The following is an 18,242-nucleotide window of genomic DNA, read 5'->3' on the forward strand; positions in this document are numbered from 1 at the left end:
AAGATAATTTCATACAGCAATATATGTTACAAAAGAAACAATAGGGTAATGCAATAGTACCAGGGAGGGGGTACCAACTTAGATTGGGGTATGGATAACAAATGCCTGCCTGAGACAGTATCTTTTCAATGACAACTTGAATGAGAGAGTATTGGCCATGCAAACGTCAGGCACACAGCTATCTAGGCAGGGGAAACAGCCAAAGCTCTGAGCTCGAAGTGAGCACATTATGTTCAATGAACAGTAAAGGTCAGCGGGTGGGAGAGTAGAGGAAACTAAAACTTGAGAGGTGGGTAAGGGGCCATGTAAGTAGGCTGGGGAGGCAGACTAGACAGAAGCACTGCACTGATAGAGGTTTTATGCAAGAGAAAGAATCTGATGTGCATTTGACAAAGATCACTCTAAGTGCAAAAAATTATCAACCATAAATAAGGCACTATACTAGGCATTGTGAAGGGCACCAAGAAATACCACAGAACAGTATTTGTAAAGTGTGTCTATGGCTTCTTAGATGTTCCCAGTACCCTTTTAGGGAGCTCCTGAGGTCAAAACTCTTTTCATAATAACATTAAGACCTCATTTGTTTTTTTCATTGTGTTGACACCTGCACCAATGGTGGGTAAAGCTGCTAGGCTTTAACATAAATAAGGTTTGATACAGAAGTAGATAGGAGATTCTTCTATTAAGTCATATATTAAGGATATTATAAATATGTAAAACAATGTCACCTTTCTAATTAGTTTTAGAAAATGCAGTTATTTTTCATAAAAATGTCATTTATGTCAATGTATAATGTTTACTATCATAATTTAATATTGACAGTTAAAATATATTCTTAAAATTTCTCAGTTTTAATTTCAAATATAATAAATATTGGTAGATATGACCCACATTAACACAAACTCTTCGGGGACCTTATAAATTTTTAAGAAAGTAAGGGGATAAGATCCAAAAGTTGAAAGCCTCTGTCATATAAGATATAAACCCCTCAAGCTTATTTTTAGTCAGTAAAATCAGACATTTTTGTGGTTGAGGTTGTACTGCCTATTAAGGAAAAAAACAAAACAATAAAAAAAAACAGTAGAAACTACATCAAAAAGTTTATTTTAAATGAATAGTGGGCTTTCTTTGTCTTACATTATTTTTAAAACTTGTTAGTAATCCCAAGCCAATACCTAGCAATGCTAACAGACAGAAAGTCTTTGTATCCAAAACTTACTGGTTCCACCATCACAACCTTACCTCTTCTTTCTCTAATTTTGCGTGTTTGCGTTCTGAGGCTACATTTTTTTTCTTATTAAAATTAAACTGTGCATCCTCTTCAGCTTTCTGTAACTTTCTTTTCTTTTCCTCATATTCTCCTATAAGCTCTCCTGAAGTGCTGATTTCCTCAAAAAACTGGGTTCTTTCTTTGGGTTTTTTCATTGAAATTGATTCTACAGTTCCCTTTTAAAAACAGTAAAGCACATCAACATATAAAATATATGGATATATTTTTAAAATCATGAACGAAATAAACTAGTACAGCTCCTTACCTGAAACACTAGACAGTTCCGTGCTTTGATTATTATGCCTATCTTTTCCAACTCAGCTATGTACACAGAACGACTCACCGGATTATCATTAAAATGAAATTCTGAGCATCCCCCTAAAATAAAAGAATAAAAACTACTATTGGAAGTATAAATACCAGACCTGTAACAACAACCTTTCAAAGTTTAGTAAAATTATTTTTCTTATTGAAATGGTTAGTTATGCAATAACATACATGTTACTAATAAATGCATATAATTAGTCAACAAATATGGCAAGGAGTATTCTACAGCAGTGAACAAAATGGACAAAAGTGTGGATCTCAAGTTTATACCCCATGATGCAGACAGACAAAAATGAGATATGTAACTACAATAAATATCACATGAGAAAATGTTAAGTGCTAAGGAGAAAAAAGAGCTGGGAAAGGGATATGGAAGTCTCTCTGTTGGGGAACAGGCATTACAATTTTAAATAGGATGATGTTATGGTCTGAATGTTTGTGTCCCTTCTAAATTCATATGTAGAAATCCGAACCCCCAAAAGTGATGGTATTAGGAGATGGGGCCTTTGGGAGGTGATTAAGTTGTGACTGTGGTACCCTCAGGGATGGGATTAATGGGTTTACAAAAGAGACCCCACAGAGCTCCCTAGTTCCTTCCACCAATGTGAGAACATAATGAGATGTCTGCAACCCAGAAGACAGCCCCTCATTAGACAATACTGGCGACCTAATCTTGGACTTCCTGCCTCCAGGACAGTGAGAAATAAATTTTTATTGTTTATAAGCTATTTGTTATAGCAGCACAAACAAAGACAGATGGGCTGGGAACAAGAACAAAACTGAGGCACCACACTTCTGATTTGAATATATGTTACAAAGTCACAGTAATCAAAACAGTATGGCACTGGCATAAAAACATAGAGACCAATGGAACAGAACAGAGAGTCCAGAAATACTGCATGATCTTACATATATGTGGAATCTAAAATAGTTAAACTCAGAGAAGCAGAGAATAGAATGGTGGATGCCAGAGACCAGGAGGAGAAAAAAACGGGGAGATGTTGGTCAAGGGTTACTAAGTTTCTGTTACACAAGATGGTATGTTCTGGAGATCTAATGTATAGCAATGTGACTACTGTTAACAATACTGTATTATATACTTCAAATTTGCGATGAGGGTAGATCTTAGGTATTCTCACCACAAAAATACACACACATGCACATGCAAAGAAAACAGTAACCATGTAAGGTGATACACATTTAATTAGCTTGATTGTGGTGGTTACTTCACAATGTATATTAAAACATAGATGTATACCTTAAATACATGCAATTTTTTAATTAGCATTTCTTTCTTTCTTTCTTTCTTTTTTTTTTCAAAGTAAGTTCTAGGCCCAAGGTGGGGCTCAAACCCATGACCCCAAGATCAAGAGTCACATGCTCTTCTGACTAGGCCAGTCAGGAGCCCCTAGATACATGCAATTTTTACCTGTCAATTATACCTCAATAAAGATAGGAAAACATAAATTATGATGATTTATTAGATAAATAGAGTGCGCTAGGGAATCTTCACTGTAACAGAGACTTCTTAATAAAAACCCAAAGGAAGTGAGAAAACTCACCAATAAAGGCATCTATGTGGTAATGTGGTGAAATACTTAAGTTACACACTAAGGTATAAGTATTTCCAGAATTATCAGTGACTGAATCTGGGAAAAGTTAATAAGACAGTATTTATACATTAGAACATTAAGACCATGTTCTAGTGTACCAGAATGAAATACCAAAAACAAAAAAACAAAACCAAGACATGCCTATTTTATGGAGGCTCTATAAACTCTGAGCATATAGAAAAGATACACGTAAACAACTCTCAATCTTGCTTATTCAGGAAATGGGTTTATTCATGAAATCCGTTTACTGAATAATTACAAAATAAAATTCAAATATTTCACTCAAGTTGCTATTTGGTGGTAGAAAAACTTTCAATACAAACCAAAAATATACACATAATCAGCTCCTCACTAAGAAAACTAGATACACATACCAAGAGAACCTCCTTCATTTTAACCTAATAACCAGGTAGAAAAATGCTATTTGACAGCAGGGAAATGTGAACAAATCCATCTGCTTAAAGAAGACTCTTAGTGGAGGATCAAACAGGTTCTATTACTTGCTTCTGAGATTTGCCATCTAAGACGGGGAAAAAACCCCAAATCACTAGTTTACTATGCTAGTGGAATAACAAATCACACCCTTCAAAAAAAGAAAAAAACAGATGATCTGATTTAACTTTTGAAAAATCAAATGACTCATAAGCAATTATCTACCAAAAAAATACCTCGGATAATCCTTGTAAATGTTTTCTCTTCTCCACTTTCCTCCACATACACAATTTTCACACTTGCAAAAGAAGAGACAGGTCTTCCAATATGTGCTCCATGAATGAGTTCTTGAATATTTTTCACTCTTAAATTAGCTGTTTTCTCTCCCATTACAAAACTAAGTGCATCCATTATATTAGATTTTCCTGGGAAAGAAAAGAGAGAGGAAAAAGTTATTCCTTCTTAATAATAAAAAACCTTACCCAGAGTCAAATAAACCAGGCCACCAATGGAAGTGAAATATAGCCAATACACGTTTCAATAGTACTGCCTCGTCTATATTTAAGATGCATGTGCCTGAACAATTTTATGTAGATCACTGGTTTCTTCTACGCAGCTAGGGTAGAGTATTAAGTGGCCTAAATTTAAGGATCTAAATAAGGGGATCTAAACCCCAACCCTTTTCCATTATTAAATATTATACTATGGCAAATCATCTCTGAATTTCAGTTATTCTCATTTTATGAATATTAACTATCACATACTTTTAGAAATGGCTAACTATATCCAAGATATTCCCACAGACAATAAGGTTGCTAGAATATTTATGATTGGTAGGAGTTGGTGGTACAGAAAAGTTATACAGCAGGCCTGAGCCTTTTATTTTTTTTTTTTTAAGATTTTTATTTATTTATTTGAGAGAGAGAACATGCAGGAGTGGGGGGAAGGGCAAGAGGGGAAGGAAAGGCAGAGGGAGTTCCTGTATCCTTTTGAATTAGTGTTTTTGTATTCTTTGGGTAAATACCCAGTAGTGTGATTACTGGATCACAGGCTAGTTCTATTTTTAACTTTTTGAGGAACCTCCATACTGTTTTCCACAGTGGCTGCACCAGCTTGCATTCCCACCAATGGTGCACGAGGGTTCCTTTTTCTCCACATCCTCACCAACACTTGTTATTTCTTGTGTTTTTGATCTTAGCCGTTGTGGCAGGTGTGAGGTGATAGCTCATTATAGTTTTGATTTGCATTTCCCTGATGATGAGTGATGTGGAGCATCTTTTCATGTGTCTGTTGGCCATCTGTGTGTCTTCTTTGGAGAAATATTTGTTCATGTTGTCTGCCCATTTTTTAATTGGATTATTTGCTTTTTGGGTGTTGAGTTCTATAACTTCTTTATATATTTTGGATACTAACCCTTTATCTAAATCCATTCATCTTTTGAGCCAGCAATTCCACTTCCAGAAATCTACCTCCCTGATATATGTGTACAACTATACAATGGAAAATACATAGTTATGCAATTCATTATAGGTTTTTTCTAACAGAAAAAGATCAGAAACAACTCAAGTGTCTAGAAATTAAAGGAATACTTGAAATAACTGTGTAACAGCCACCCAATGGAGAATTACACAGCAGAAAGATGACAGAAGAGGATGTAATAAGTGAAAAAAAGAGTTTGTAACAGCATATATTGTAAAAAGCTAAAATAAACTTTGGCATAAAGAACTGAGGGGCTAGAAATAACAATACATATATATTTGCTTGCATTTGCAAAAAGGGATACTGAAAGTTAATTAAGAAATGGTCATTTAGGGGCGCCTGGGTGGCTCAATGATTAAGTGACTGCCTTCGGCTCAGGTCATGATCCTGGGGTCCTGGGATCGAGCCCCACATCAGGCTCTCTGCTCCGCGGGAAGCCTGTTTCTCTCTCTCCCGCTGCCCCTGCTTGTGTTCCCTCTCTCGCTGCCCTTGCTTGTGTTCCCTTCTCTCACTGTGTCTCTCTCTCTAACAAATAAATAAAATCTTAAAAAAAAAAATTTTGGATAGCAAATGCAGTAATTTCTTTGACATTGGCTGTAACAATATTTTTCTAGATAGGTTCCCTGAAGCAAGGGAAATAAAAGCAAAAATAAACCACTGGGACTACATCAAAATAAAAAGCTTCTGCATGGCAAAGAAAATAATCAACAAAACTAAAAGACAACCTACTGAATAGAAGATATTTGCAAATGACATATGCAATAAAGGATTAGTTTCTAAAATAAAGAAGTTATAGAACTCAACACCCAAAAAGCAAATAATCCAATTAAAAAATGGGCAGACAACATGAACAGATATTTCTCCAAAGAAGACACACAGATGGCCAACAGACACATGAAAAGATGCTCCACATCACTCATCATCAGGGAAATGCAAATCAAAACTATAATGAGCTATCACCTCACACCTGCCACAACGGCTAAGATCAAAAACACAAGAAATAACAAGTGGTGGTGAGGATGTGGAGAAAAAGGAACCCTCGTGCACCGTTGGTGGGAATGCAAACTGGTGCAGCCACTGTGGAAAACAGTATGGAGGTTCCTCAAAAAGTTAAAAATAGAACTAGCCTGTGATCCAGTAATCACACTACTGGGTATTTACCCAAAGAATACAAAAACACTAATTCAAAAGGATACAGGTACCCCGAAGTTTATAGCAGCATTATTTACAATAGCAAAGATACGGAAGCAGCCTAAGTGTCCATCAACTGATGAATGGATAAAGAAGATGGGGTATGTATATACAGTGCAGTATTAGTCATTAAAAAAGAATGAAATCTTGCCATTTGCAACATCATGGATGGAACTAGAGAATATAATGCTAAGCGAAGTCATTCAGTCAGAGAAAGAAAAATACCATGATTTCACTCATGTGGAATTTAAGAAACAAAACAAAAGGGAAAAAAGAGGCAAATCAAGAAACAGATCAAAAAAAGAAAAAGAAAAAGAAAAAGAAACAGATACTTAAGTATAGAGAACAAACTGATGGTCACCAGACGGAAGATGGTGGGGGGAAGGGTGAAAGAGACGATGGGGATTAAAGAGTACACTTATCATGCTGAGCACTGAGTAATGTATAGAATTGTTGAATCACTATATTGTATACCTGAAACTAATATAACACTGTATGTTAACTATATTGGAATTAAAGTTGAAAACTTAATAAAATTTAAAAAAACATTTGGGTAAATGGTGGATAAGGAACATTTGTCTAATGTCAAAGTAACACTAGTAACACTAGGACACTAGACTAATTAGAAGGGAAAAACTAATTGTACAGCGGAGTTATCACTGTCACCACCCTAATCCAGGGGTCAATCTTAGCACCACTAGTGGTAAAACAAATAGATATTATGTGATGTAATACAGTGTGAAGTATACAACATCACCTATGATGGAGTCTAATCAAAAATGTTTAATTTGAACCCATCAACCTTTTAGGTATTGAATTTTTTCAAATGCTTTTTCCTCATCTATCAAGAAATAAAATGCGGGCACCTGGGTGGCTCAGTTGGTTGGACGACTGCCTTCGTCTCAGGTCATGATCCTGGAGTCCCGGGATCAAGTCCCACATCGGGCTCCCTGCTCAGCAGGGAGTCTGCTTCTCCCTCTGACCCTCCCCCCTCTCATGCTCTTTCTCTCTCAAATAAATAAATAAATAAATAAATAAATAAAATCTTAAAAAAAAAAAGAAATAAAATGGATCTTTTTTCTTGTGGGAACAGATGAAGATTACTGAGATAACAGTGTGGCACATGGATTAAAGTAGGGTAAGACCAAAGGTTGGGAACTCAGCTAAAAGATTACTACATTAATCCAAGGAAGAAATGATGAGAGCCTGAAACAGTGATAGTAGTGGGAATAGAGGGAAGAGGACAAGATTATTAAGGTGGTAGAATTGGCTCAGATTGGTAATGTTCTGGGTGTGACAGGGAGAATTTATAAGGATGAAGGAGAATTCATTTAGTTGGCAGCCATACGGAACTTGGAACTCTGGGAGAAAAGCAATCTGAAGTCCAAGGAACAGCAAATGCTAAGACTGTGAAACAGAAATAAGATTGGTCTATGTAAGGAAGGCAAAAAAAAAAAAAAAAAAAGCATTTCTGACTAGAGCATAGTAAATATGGGGGAAGAGAATATTAGAGAAGAGAAATACACAGGGGCCAGATTATAAAGGGTTCTGTGGATCATGGTAAGAAATACTGGATTTTATTCCAAGTGTAGGGGAAAGCCACTGGAGAGTTTTAAGCTGGGCAGTGCTCAGATTTATAGATTTACTTTTTTAGTTTGTTTTTTTAACTGCTCAATCTGATGCTGTGAGAATGAATTGCAAAGAGACAAGAAAGCAAGCCGAGGGACATGTTAGGAAGTTATAGCAATAGTCCAAATGAGAGCTCTAGCAGCTTTGACTGAGTGATAGCAGTGAAAAGTGGCAAGAAACAACTGGATTCAGGATGTATTTCAGACGTAGAGTTATTAGGATTTATAGAAGATTAGATGAGGGATGTGGGGTGTAGAAGGAGGAATAAAGAATTACTCTAGGTATCTGGTCTGAATGAATGAGTAAATGGTGCCCCTTACTGAGTAGGTAAGACCTTGGAAGAAACAAGTTTGGGCAAAGTAGGGGAGAGGAAATTTACTATTCTTTCTGATTATAGTATTTTTTTTAAGATTTTATTTTTAAGTAATCTCTATGCCCAAAATGGGGCCTGAACTCAACAGAGCCAGCCAGGCACCGCTGATTATTTCACATGTCTACTATAAATAGCCAAAAAAAAATGCTGAATATTATAGCCCTAGATATATAATTTTGAAAGTCAGCAGCATAAGGATGGTATTTGAAGCTATGGGACTGAATAAGATCACCTGGGAAAAGAACATAGGGTAGACACAGACAGAGAATATATTTCCAGGGGGTGGGAGGACTCCCGTGCTTAAGAGATCCAGGGGAGAAGCAGCCAATAACTGAAGGCTTGCCAGTGAAACAGGAGAAAACCTAGTTGGATACAAAGTCAGAAGAGCAAAGAGGCTCAAGGGAGAGATGAAATGTGACCTGCCATGCAACCTAGACAGCAACAGCTTCCCTTGACCAACTTCTTTAAAAACAACCCCAGCATTTCTGATTCCCCTCCCGTTTCTATTTTTCTTCTTAATACTTAACACTTTAATATTCTATATACTTCTCATATTTTGCTGTCTGTCTCTGTGCACTTGAACGTAAGTTCTATATGGGAAGGGATTTTTATCTGTTTACTGATGAGAACAGTGCATGGCACATACTAGGCATTCCATTATTTTTAAACGAATGAAATAGCACTGATAAGTCAAACAGGATGAGGAAGGAAATTGGCCATTGACTCTTACAAGATGTAGGTCAAAGGTGACCTAGGTAAGTGTTATTTCAGTGGAGCTTGGGACTGAAAACTGAATCAAGAGCACTGAGGATGGTTCAGAGTTTTTTTGAACTGATAAAATGGGGCAACAGCCTAAAAAGACAGTGAAGTTCAAGGGCTTTTCCCCAAGCATTTCATTATAAAATTTTCAAACACATAAGAAAGTTGAAAGAATTTCATAGTAAACACCCATATATTTACCACTAAATTCTACAATTAACATTGTACTATACTTTCTTTTCATATAACTATCCATCTTCTATGTCATAAGAGTGTTAATAAGGCATGTATTATTGCTAATGAAAATTATCCAGTAAGGGAGGAAGATACAATCCAAAAGAGAATGATAATCACAGAAGCAAAGAACTGAGGAGGGAGCAGGATGTAAATCACAAGTGGAGAGGATAGCCTTAGACTCAGGCACACTTATGGAACTTCCCTGCTAAATAGTCTCTGCTTCAAAGTCTATTTTTTCCATAAAGTTAAATATATCACCCTGGCAAGTACTTACCCTAGGATTCCAACATTATACACCGCTGCTCCCCTACACATGCACTACATTCTTGACAATTTGGGCTATTAACTGTCCCACAAATAGACTCACAAATCTCTAGAAAAATATTCTTTACTCTTTGGGCCAGCTCAAATGGTAAGTCCTCTAGAAAACCTTTCCTTATCTTTACCTCTTCCTATCCATACCTCCCTAAATCAGATCTAGAATTTTCCTTGCTTAAAGTTCCATAAACAGTGTTATCGGGACTTCTATTTCAATAAGTGTGTCATTTTCTTATACTCCCAATGCCTCGGGAGCAGAAGCTGTCTTATTATACGTATCTTCTTCTGCTTCTAATACTATATATACACAGGGGCGCCTGGGTGGCTCAGTCGTTAAGCGTCTGCCTTCGGCTCAGGTCATGATCCCAGGGTCCTGGGATCGAGCCCCGCATCGGGCTCCCAGCTCCGCGGGAAGCCTGCTTCTCCCTCTCCCATTCCCCATGCTTGTGTTCCCTCTCTCGCTGTGTCTCTCTCTGTCACATAAATAAATAAAATCTTTAAAAAAAAAAAAAAAATACTATATATACACAAAAACTATTTGCTAAATTTGAGTGGAAAACATCAAGGTTAAGATTAAAGATGAAATTTTCCCACTACCTACAAAAAAACCAACATTAGATTTACTAAAAACAAACGAGAACATGTCAACTTTTGACAGGTGGTAGCAATAAGAAATTATTACAAAAAGAATGACAACTAGCTAAATTGAAGTTTAAGAGAGTGAGTATAACAGAAAATTATCAGTTGGTTTAATAAAATCTACCTAAATGGGTAATTCTGTAAGATTTTTAAAAAGATGATTTATGAACAAGTATTCAAATGAATATAAATGAATATCACCCATTAAATTAGTCATGGATTAGTATTATACTGAGTTTTGGCCATTGTACAGAAGGAGAATGTGAATAGCCCATGCAAAATTCAGCAGTAAGTAAACCAGAAATTGTTGTGGAGAGATGATATTAAAGGTAATGCTGAAATAATCCATGACTGGCTTTGTATGGTTCTAAGTAAAGTCTCTGGGTTACCAGTGATTCTCAGGAGGGGAATGGGGCTTCCAGGGCATGTGGGACAAGAGGAAGTTGTAAAGGCATTTCCACGATAACCTTAAGATATATTGTTAATCACGATATGTATTGTTGAATTAAGAAAAGAAATAAGATTATTTTGAAATTACGTTTGGCACTAGTTTAAAAAAGGTCAAAACACCACTTTATCCGGATCTTGAACGGCAGTGAGCAAGTAATTTAGGCTGACTGCAGTATAAGACTTTACCCAAATACTCATTCAAAATATTACACTGTTGGAAGTACAAAATATAATTGAGCAACTCTTCACATAATCACCGTTAAAAAGTGAAAATCAACTGATGGTGGGCCTACTAACCTGATAAATGAGTGGATATACTCATTGTATACTTACCCTTACTTTTTTCAATGTCTTTTTGACAACGGAATCAATCTGGCCTGAGAGCGGCACAAAGATTTGAGTTAGGAAAAATCTCCAAGTAACTATCATTTTAGACCCTCCACCTGCTGGGGTCATTACATCTATGGATCTTACCACAGTGCGGTAGGGAGCCTGGCCAGGCCTGAACTCAAGTCCAGGCTCTGCCCCTTCCTGGGTGACCTTGGAGAGTCATCTGACCCCTATGAACCTCAGTTGCCTATACTACAAAATGGGATAACACCCACTTATGAGCACTGAAATAGGGATGCCAGAAACTTGGTAAAAGCTCCACGAATGCCGTTATTATTACAAAATTCCTGTGTAGAAGGTTCCTTGAATCCAAACAGTTGTTAAGGCTCCTTAAAACCAATTATTTCCTTCAGCTCTCTGTCCCTTAATCTTTGGATGAGAACAGGAAGGGGGTGGAGAGGAAAGGCGTAGCAAGACGGAGTCACCCCTGTCAAGCAGGGGCCTGTGTCAGGCAATGAGGTAGCAGGTAAGAGCACTGCAGCTAAGACCAGATGTCACCTGGACCAGCACCAGCTCAGGACACACTCAGAACTGATGACCAGCAGGAACAAAGGAGGTTGCAAAGGCCTAAGACTGATTAAATCCCTTTAAAAAGAGGATTTTTGCAGCAGTGTCAGACTTCGCAGACACTGGCCCCTCTGACCACTTCAAAAAGGCAGAGGGGGAAGGCCCCGCCCGACTGACCTTCCAAAGGAACCGAGATCCTTCACCGCTTGAACGTAAGCAGTAAGTGCCCAGCACCGACCCTGACTGAGGCCTTCCTCAACCGGGACTCACAGACTAACTCCAGGGTGGGCAGGTCAACTTCCTACCTGCGGTTCTGTCTTGTTTTTTGTGACTTGTCTTGGGCTTCGCTAGTGTAAGCAGCCAAGTTAAACCCGTGGTGAACTGTCACTGAGTTTGGGCTCCTGAACCGGCTTTATAATTATGTCAACCATGCTCATGACAAGAGGTGACTAGGGCTCAGGGCTGGAGAAGAAACTCCCAAAGCACTGGGAGCCCGAGAGCACAGGGGGGGAGGGCCCTGGTCAAACCTGGGGTTGGGTGTGGAGGTGGAGGGTCGCGGCCCAGAGCAGAGGGCAAGGTGGGCACCTGGCGGTGGAGGGCTGAGTACAGGGGGGCGGGGGGCCAAGGTCAGGGCCCAGGCGCCAGAGGGCCGGGGGCTGGGCAGCTGAAGGTGAGGGGCCGGCGGCGGAGGGGGAGGGGAGGCACGTGGCGGCGGCGCCGGGCGCCGGAGGGCTGGGGCGGAGGCCGAGGGTCGGGGTCTCGGTCTGGGCCCTGGAAGGCCGGGGGCCAGGCTGGAGGTCGAGGGTCAGTGGGCGAAGGTGGGCGCCTGCGGGCTGCGCAAAGGACAAGGGTAGGCACCCGGCGGCGGGGATGAGGGCCGGGTGGCCGAGGGGGACGGTGGGGCGGTAAAGGGCTGCGGACGGGGGGCGGAGGACGAGGGGCGGGCTCTGGGCAGCGGAGAACGAGCACGGGCAGCCGGCGGCGCGGGCAGAGGGTGGAGAGTCGGGCTCCAGGTGCCGAGGGTCGGGGGGAGGGGGTCAGGGTCTGGGGTGCGGGCTGCGGAGGGCGGGGGCTGGGGGCAGAGGGCCGGGGGCCGGAGGACGAGCCTGGGCAGCCGGCGGCGAGGGCCGAGGCTGAGGGTCGGGTCCCGAGGAGAGGGGGAGGGGCCAGGTCCGGCGGCGGAGGGCGGGTCGGGGCCGTGGGGTCGGAGTGGGGCTGCCGGAGGCCCGCGGGCAGCAACCGCCTCACCCCGCACGCGAGGCCTCCCTCACGTCCCCTGTGGCAAAATGCGGCCTGGACGAGCCGGGCGGGCAGAGGCGTTCGGGGTCCCAGTTACCGGAGCCATTGGGGCCAATGATGCAGGTGAACCTCCTGAAAGGGCCGATGACTTGGCGGCCCCGCCACGACTTAAAGTTCTCCACGAATAACAGCTCCAGGTGGCCCATGGCTGCGCCGTCGGCGCCTCAAGCCGCTTCCTCACACGCCGGCAGGAAAAGCGCGGGAAGGGCTTCGCGGCGTCTCGCGAGAGGAGAGCGAGAACCCAGCGGGCGCCGCGCCGTTCCTAAGCAACCGGTCTGTTTACGTCTCCGAGGAAACCGGTCTCCGCGCCTTTGGCCAGGTCGCAGAAAGCCCGACAAAAAGCTTGCGAAGCCAGCGCGGATTGCAGGGGAACCACCCTCGCTTAGGCTACGGCTAGTTTTATTTTTGTCTTTTTCCTTTTTCATCTCGCATGCCTTAAAAACCCCTTAGGGTTTCTTCTCAACTTCCAGCCATGGAGCTAGCTCAGCCCAGGGACCTGGAGCAGTACTTGGCTCTGGGCAAGAGGAGGCATAACGAGTTGTGCAGGCAGAAACGGATCTTCAACGCCAGGGACAGGATCATCGGGGTGAGGTCCCCGGGCCGGGAGGGCGTGTGCAGGGGGGTGGCGAGGGAGGCGGGCGGCGGGACAGCGGAGGCGAACGCCTGCAGTGAAACCGCTGATGCGGGCACAGCGGCAAACAGCACGAGGTGTGCTGGGGAAGGCCGGTTCGTTGTACTGACTACTGACGCCGGGCAAGACCTTCGCGGACCCGATACTGCACCCTCTCACCTGCGGGGCAGGCAAATGGAGCCCTGCGGCGGGCAGGGAGGGGGCTTGCCTGCCCTGAGTGGCTCAACAGAGACCTGAGCGTGGGTCTCCTTTCTCTGAGCCAGATTTTCTACACTGCCGGGGACTCCTTCCAGTCTGTCCCATCTGACAAATGCCGGTGGCGTTCCTCTTTTGTGGCAAGCCTGAGCTGGTGCCAGGAAATGGGGAATATGGCAAACCCTGCCTGACCTTGCAGAGTTCGTGACCCACGGAGGAAAGGAGAGGCAAGCATTAAAATGGCCACATTAACATGCAGTGGAATCAGTGCTGTGAGGGAGGGGAGCACAGGGTGTCAGGGGAGCACAGACTGGGGCTAGGAAAGGAAATCAGAGAGGGCTTCCCAGAGGAGGTGTTGCCTAAGCTGTGTTCTGAAGATATCTATTGACTAAGAGAAAGGGAGAAGGAAGCTCTGGGGACAGGCTGAAGAACCAACTATAAGCAAAGGCATCCAGGTATGAGAAGACCTGAAGTGTACCTAAGACAACAGTGGAACAAGGCTTAAAAAAGATAAGTAGGATTGTCATCGATGGACTAAAATTATCTGGCTGTAACTTGTCTCCCCTTTTTTTCCATTCCTAGGGAGACACAGAAGCCTGGGATGTTCAGGTTCATGACCAGAAGATAAAAGAAGCAACTGAAAAAGCTAGACATGAAACTTTTGGTGAGCATTTCCTGAAGCCTCCCTAGCAGTTTAGGGCCGTGTACCTCTCGACCCAGTCCTCATGTCTTCAAATACGTAAAACTTGTCATTTTCACACTCCTCCTCCTTTTAAAATTTCATAGTTGCTTGTGTTTAAGTAACTTAATGTGTTGATTCTTTCTCTCTTAAAGGGAAAACAGATATTGAATTCTATGTGGGTTGTAGGAAATATATTTTGAGGGGAAATATACATTTTATTAGTTTTCTTTGAAAACTGGTTATGAAAAACCCTAAACACACACCATTCTCTGCCCAAAAGTACCAGACCCTCTCCTGGGGACCACTGCTTGCACTAAATGACACACACACAATCCCAACTCACACCCCTGCGCTGACTCGGAGCTAGATATGATAGTGTGGCAGCTCTGAGATAAAAATTTCAAATAGAATTCATTTTCCCACATCAGGTGCAACAATTCCAGCTTATCTTTTTCAAAGCACCATAGGATTTTTAAATTTTTTAAAAGATATATTCATTTATTTGAAAGAGAGAGCAGGGGGAGGGGCAGAGGGAGAGAATCTCAAGCAGACTCCACACCCAGTGTGGAGCCCAACTGGGGGTTCAATCTCATGACCCTGAGATCATGACCTGAGCCCAAATCAAGAGTCAGACGCTCAACTGACTGAGCCACCCAGGCGCCCCTATAAGGATTTTTTTTAAATAGAAAAAAGCAGATGCAAAATTGTATATACCATGGGCTATCAACTAAATGTTAAAATATATTTTAAAAAAATAAGCTTAGAAAAAGACAGAAAGAAAATATACCAAAATGTAAGCAGTGGTGATGTTGGAATGATAGAATATGAGTGAAGTTTATTTTCTTCTCTAGTTTCTGAACAGTTCACCTTTTTTTAATGTTATGTTTAAAAATAATTCAAACTTACAAGAACAATACGACAGGACATACATACCTACTACCCCCTTAGATGTTAATATTTTGCCAAACTGGCTTTAGATATCTTATTTTAAGAATTCTTTTTGAGAATTAAATTCTATATATGTATGTATGTATGTGTATCTATAGCTATAGATAGATAAATGCTATAATGTATATATAAAATGTATAAATGTTTAAATGTATACATAAATATATATAAACCCTACATATGTGTATGTATAGTTATAGATAGATAGAGCTCTCCCCCACCTCATCGTCCCTCCTCCTCCCTCCTCAGACAGATACATCATTTCCATGCATGTTTCTTGTAATATTGTACTATTTATATACATATTCATGATGATATAAAAATTTTTGTGTGTGTTTTAAGATACAATTTTGTGTGGGTGTTTTAAAATTTCACCTAAATCTTACATAAATACATCGAATGGATCCTTTTGCAACTTTTTTTATTCAACATATTTTTAAAATTAATCAGTCATGGGATGCCTGGGTGGCTCAGTCAGTTCAGTGACCGACTCTTGATTTTGGCTCCCCGCTCAACAGGGAGTCTGCTTCTCTTCCTCTCCCTCTGCCCCTCCCCCCCCACTTGCACAGTCTCTCTCTCTCAAATAAATAAAATCTTAAAAAAAAAATAAAATTAGGGATGCCTGGGTGGCTCAGTCGGTTAAGCATCTGCCTTTGCCTCAAGTCATGATTTCCAGGTCCTGGGATTGAGTGCCGAGTTGGGCTCCTTGCTTGGCAGGGAGTCTGCTTCTCCCTCTGCCTGCTGCTTCCCCTGCTTGTGCTCTCTCTCTCTCTGACAAATAAATAAATAAGATCTTAAAAAAAATAAATCAGTGATCTACATGTAGAATGTTCTTTTTAATTATCTTATGATATTTTGTTATATGAATTAACCACAATTTCTTTATTCATTCCCCTCCCGATGGCTGATTTAGATTTTTTCCAAACAATGCTGCAATGACTATCCATGTATTATGTCCCTAGTGTACGTAGGTGAGAGATACCTAGAAGTAGAAATGGTAGGTCATTGGGTGTGCATGTTTTCAATTTTATGGGATATTTATTGGCAAATTGCTTTCCAAAGTTATAAGTGTACCAAGTTGCACTCTCCCAAGCAGTGAATGAGAAATCTTGTTTCCTTACTACCCTTACTAATGTCCTTACTAATATATGCTATTATTAGCATTTTAAATATTTTGCCAATTTATCAGATGGTTCCCATCTTGTAAGGCCAGTCATCTTTTCAGAAGCCTTTTGATCATTCAGGTTTCTTTATAGTGATTTGCCTGATCCTATTCTTGGCCTACTTTTTGCTTTGGTTGTTTGGTGGGTTGTTTTGTTTTGTTTTGAGAGAGTGCATGCATGAGGAGGGGGAGGGGCAGAGGGAGAGGGAGAACCTTAAACAGGCTTCACATGGAGCACAGAGCCTGCCTTGCATCGTGATCAGTCACGACCTGAGCTGAAATCAAGAGTCCGTTGCTTAACCAACTGCGCCACCCAGGCGTCCCTGTTTGGTTTTTTTAAACTGATTTGTAGGGACTCTTTACATATTCAGAATACTGATTCTTTGATGGTTGTGTTACCTTTTCAGAGGCTTATATTACTTTAGAATCACTAAAAATTATTTTTTAAAGCGGATTCAAATTTATTTTTTCTCCAAACCTTAATCTTACGGATATGCTCTATTTCTTCCAGCTGCTGAAATGAGGCAAAATGACAAAATCACGTGCATATTGGAAGGCCGGGAAAGGCGAGATAAGAGAAGGCTCTGTAAAGCCATCAGTGACTTCCAGCAGCACTTCCAGAGGCCAGAAACGCGCCGTGAATTTGACCTATCAGACCCCCTAGCCCTTAGGAAAGATCTTCCAGCTAGGCAGTCGGATAATGATATTCGGAATACAGTATCAGGAATGCAGAGATTCATGGGAGAGGATTTAAACTTCTGCGAGAGGAAGAAATTCCAGGAGGAACAAAACAGGGAATGGTCCTTGCAACAGCAGAGGGAGTGGGAGAAAGCCCGTGCCCACCAGAGATGTGCAGGTAATGCAACAAGAAGGACAAACTGGTCTCAGTACTTTCTTCAACAGATCGGCCCCCTGGTCTTTTCCCCCGCTTCATTTTTGTCTCTTAAGTCCTACTAATGTGCTGCGTTGGCCAGAGTCAGCCTGCATTCTAGGATTTGAATGTCTTCAGTCACATGTCAGTTGTGCAGGGGACCGGCTCTGAGCTTGCACTCTGAGCCCGGGCTCCCGCGGGGTGCTGGGGCGCACAATACCTTGGAATGCACCCTGCCCTCGGGGTGCTCACAGTCTGCTGGGAAGACATTGGGGAATACACGGGTGCAGCCGGGTCGTCTCAGGGCTGTGCTAGATGTCCCTGCAGGGTCTGAGGGGTGTGGCCGAGGGTACCCTGGTCACATGTCCTCAGCAGGACCCTCTGGGCCCAGGATCCTCTCTGACAGAGCCTCCACGGCAGGAAACAGCCTCTCTCCTGGAGGGCGCTGCAAGGCCAGCGCATCCTGCTGGCACTCCGGTGGCCAGCATTTCTGCTTTACCAGGGCCTCTGCGTGGGGACTCCCAGCAGCTTCTGATCTCTGGCGACTTCTCATGCCAGGAAGATGCTGTAACGGAGAGGACAGTGTCACGGCTCTCATGCACGTGCCGGCGGGGTGACAGGACACAGAAGTGCTTTGGTGAAGACCAAACAGGAGCTGTGACAGGGAGTGAGGCCCCCTCACACCCTCCCAACTCCCCCAACCCCAGCCTTGCCTCTCTGGTGGTTTCCCTGCAGCCTCCCTGGGCAGCTCGCCCTCCTCCCAGCACCCCTCCCCTCCCCTCCCCTCCCCTCCCCTCTCCTCTCCTCTCCTCTCCTCTCCTCTCCTCTCCTCTCCTCTCC

The 18,242-nt window shown here is 42.1% G+C and overlaps 2 protein-coding genes across 3 annotated transcripts in view; one reads left to right on the plus strand and one right to left on the minus strand.

Moving 5' to 3' along the window:
- The window catches only part of SMC1B (structural maintenance of chromosomes 1B), a 67,314-nt gene extending 54,255 nt beyond the window's left edge, over positions 1-13,059 (minus strand). For both annotated transcript variants that reach the window (XM_032416424.1, XM_032416423.1), the window contains exons 1-4: positions 12,951-13,059; positions 3,879-4,067; positions 1,536-1,648; positions 1,243-1,446 (exon numbers count right to left, since the gene is read on the minus strand). In XM_032416424.1, coding sequence (XP_032272315.1) covers positions 1,243-1,446; positions 1,536-1,648; positions 3,879-4,067; positions 12,951-13,059 — 615 coding nt within the window. The remainder of the gene's footprint in view (positions 1-1,242; positions 1,447-1,535; positions 1,649-3,878; positions 4,068-12,950) is intronic.
- A 167-nt stretch (positions 13,060-13,226) lies between these two features.
- RIBC2 (RIB43A domain with coiled-coils 2) overlaps positions 13,227-18,242 on the plus strand; it is a 16,928-nt gene continuing 11,912 nt past the window's right edge. The window contains exons 1-3 of the mRNA XM_032416674.1: positions 13,227-13,499; positions 14,322-14,403; positions 17,043-17,387. Coding sequence (XP_032272565.1) covers positions 13,386-13,499; positions 14,322-14,403; positions 17,043-17,387 — 541 coding nt within the window. The 5' untranslated portion in view covers positions 13,227-13,385. The remainder of the gene's footprint in view (positions 13,500-14,321; positions 14,404-17,042; positions 17,388-18,242) is intronic.

The sequence above is a fragment of the Phoca vitulina genome, unplaced genomic scaffold, assembly GCF_004348235.1.
Source record: "Phoca vitulina isolate PV1807 unplaced genomic scaffold, GSC_HSeal_1.0 scaffold19, whole genome shotgun sequence".
Taxonomy (NCBI): domain Eukaryota; kingdom Metazoa; phylum Chordata; class Mammalia; order Carnivora; family Phocidae; genus Phoca; species Phoca vitulina.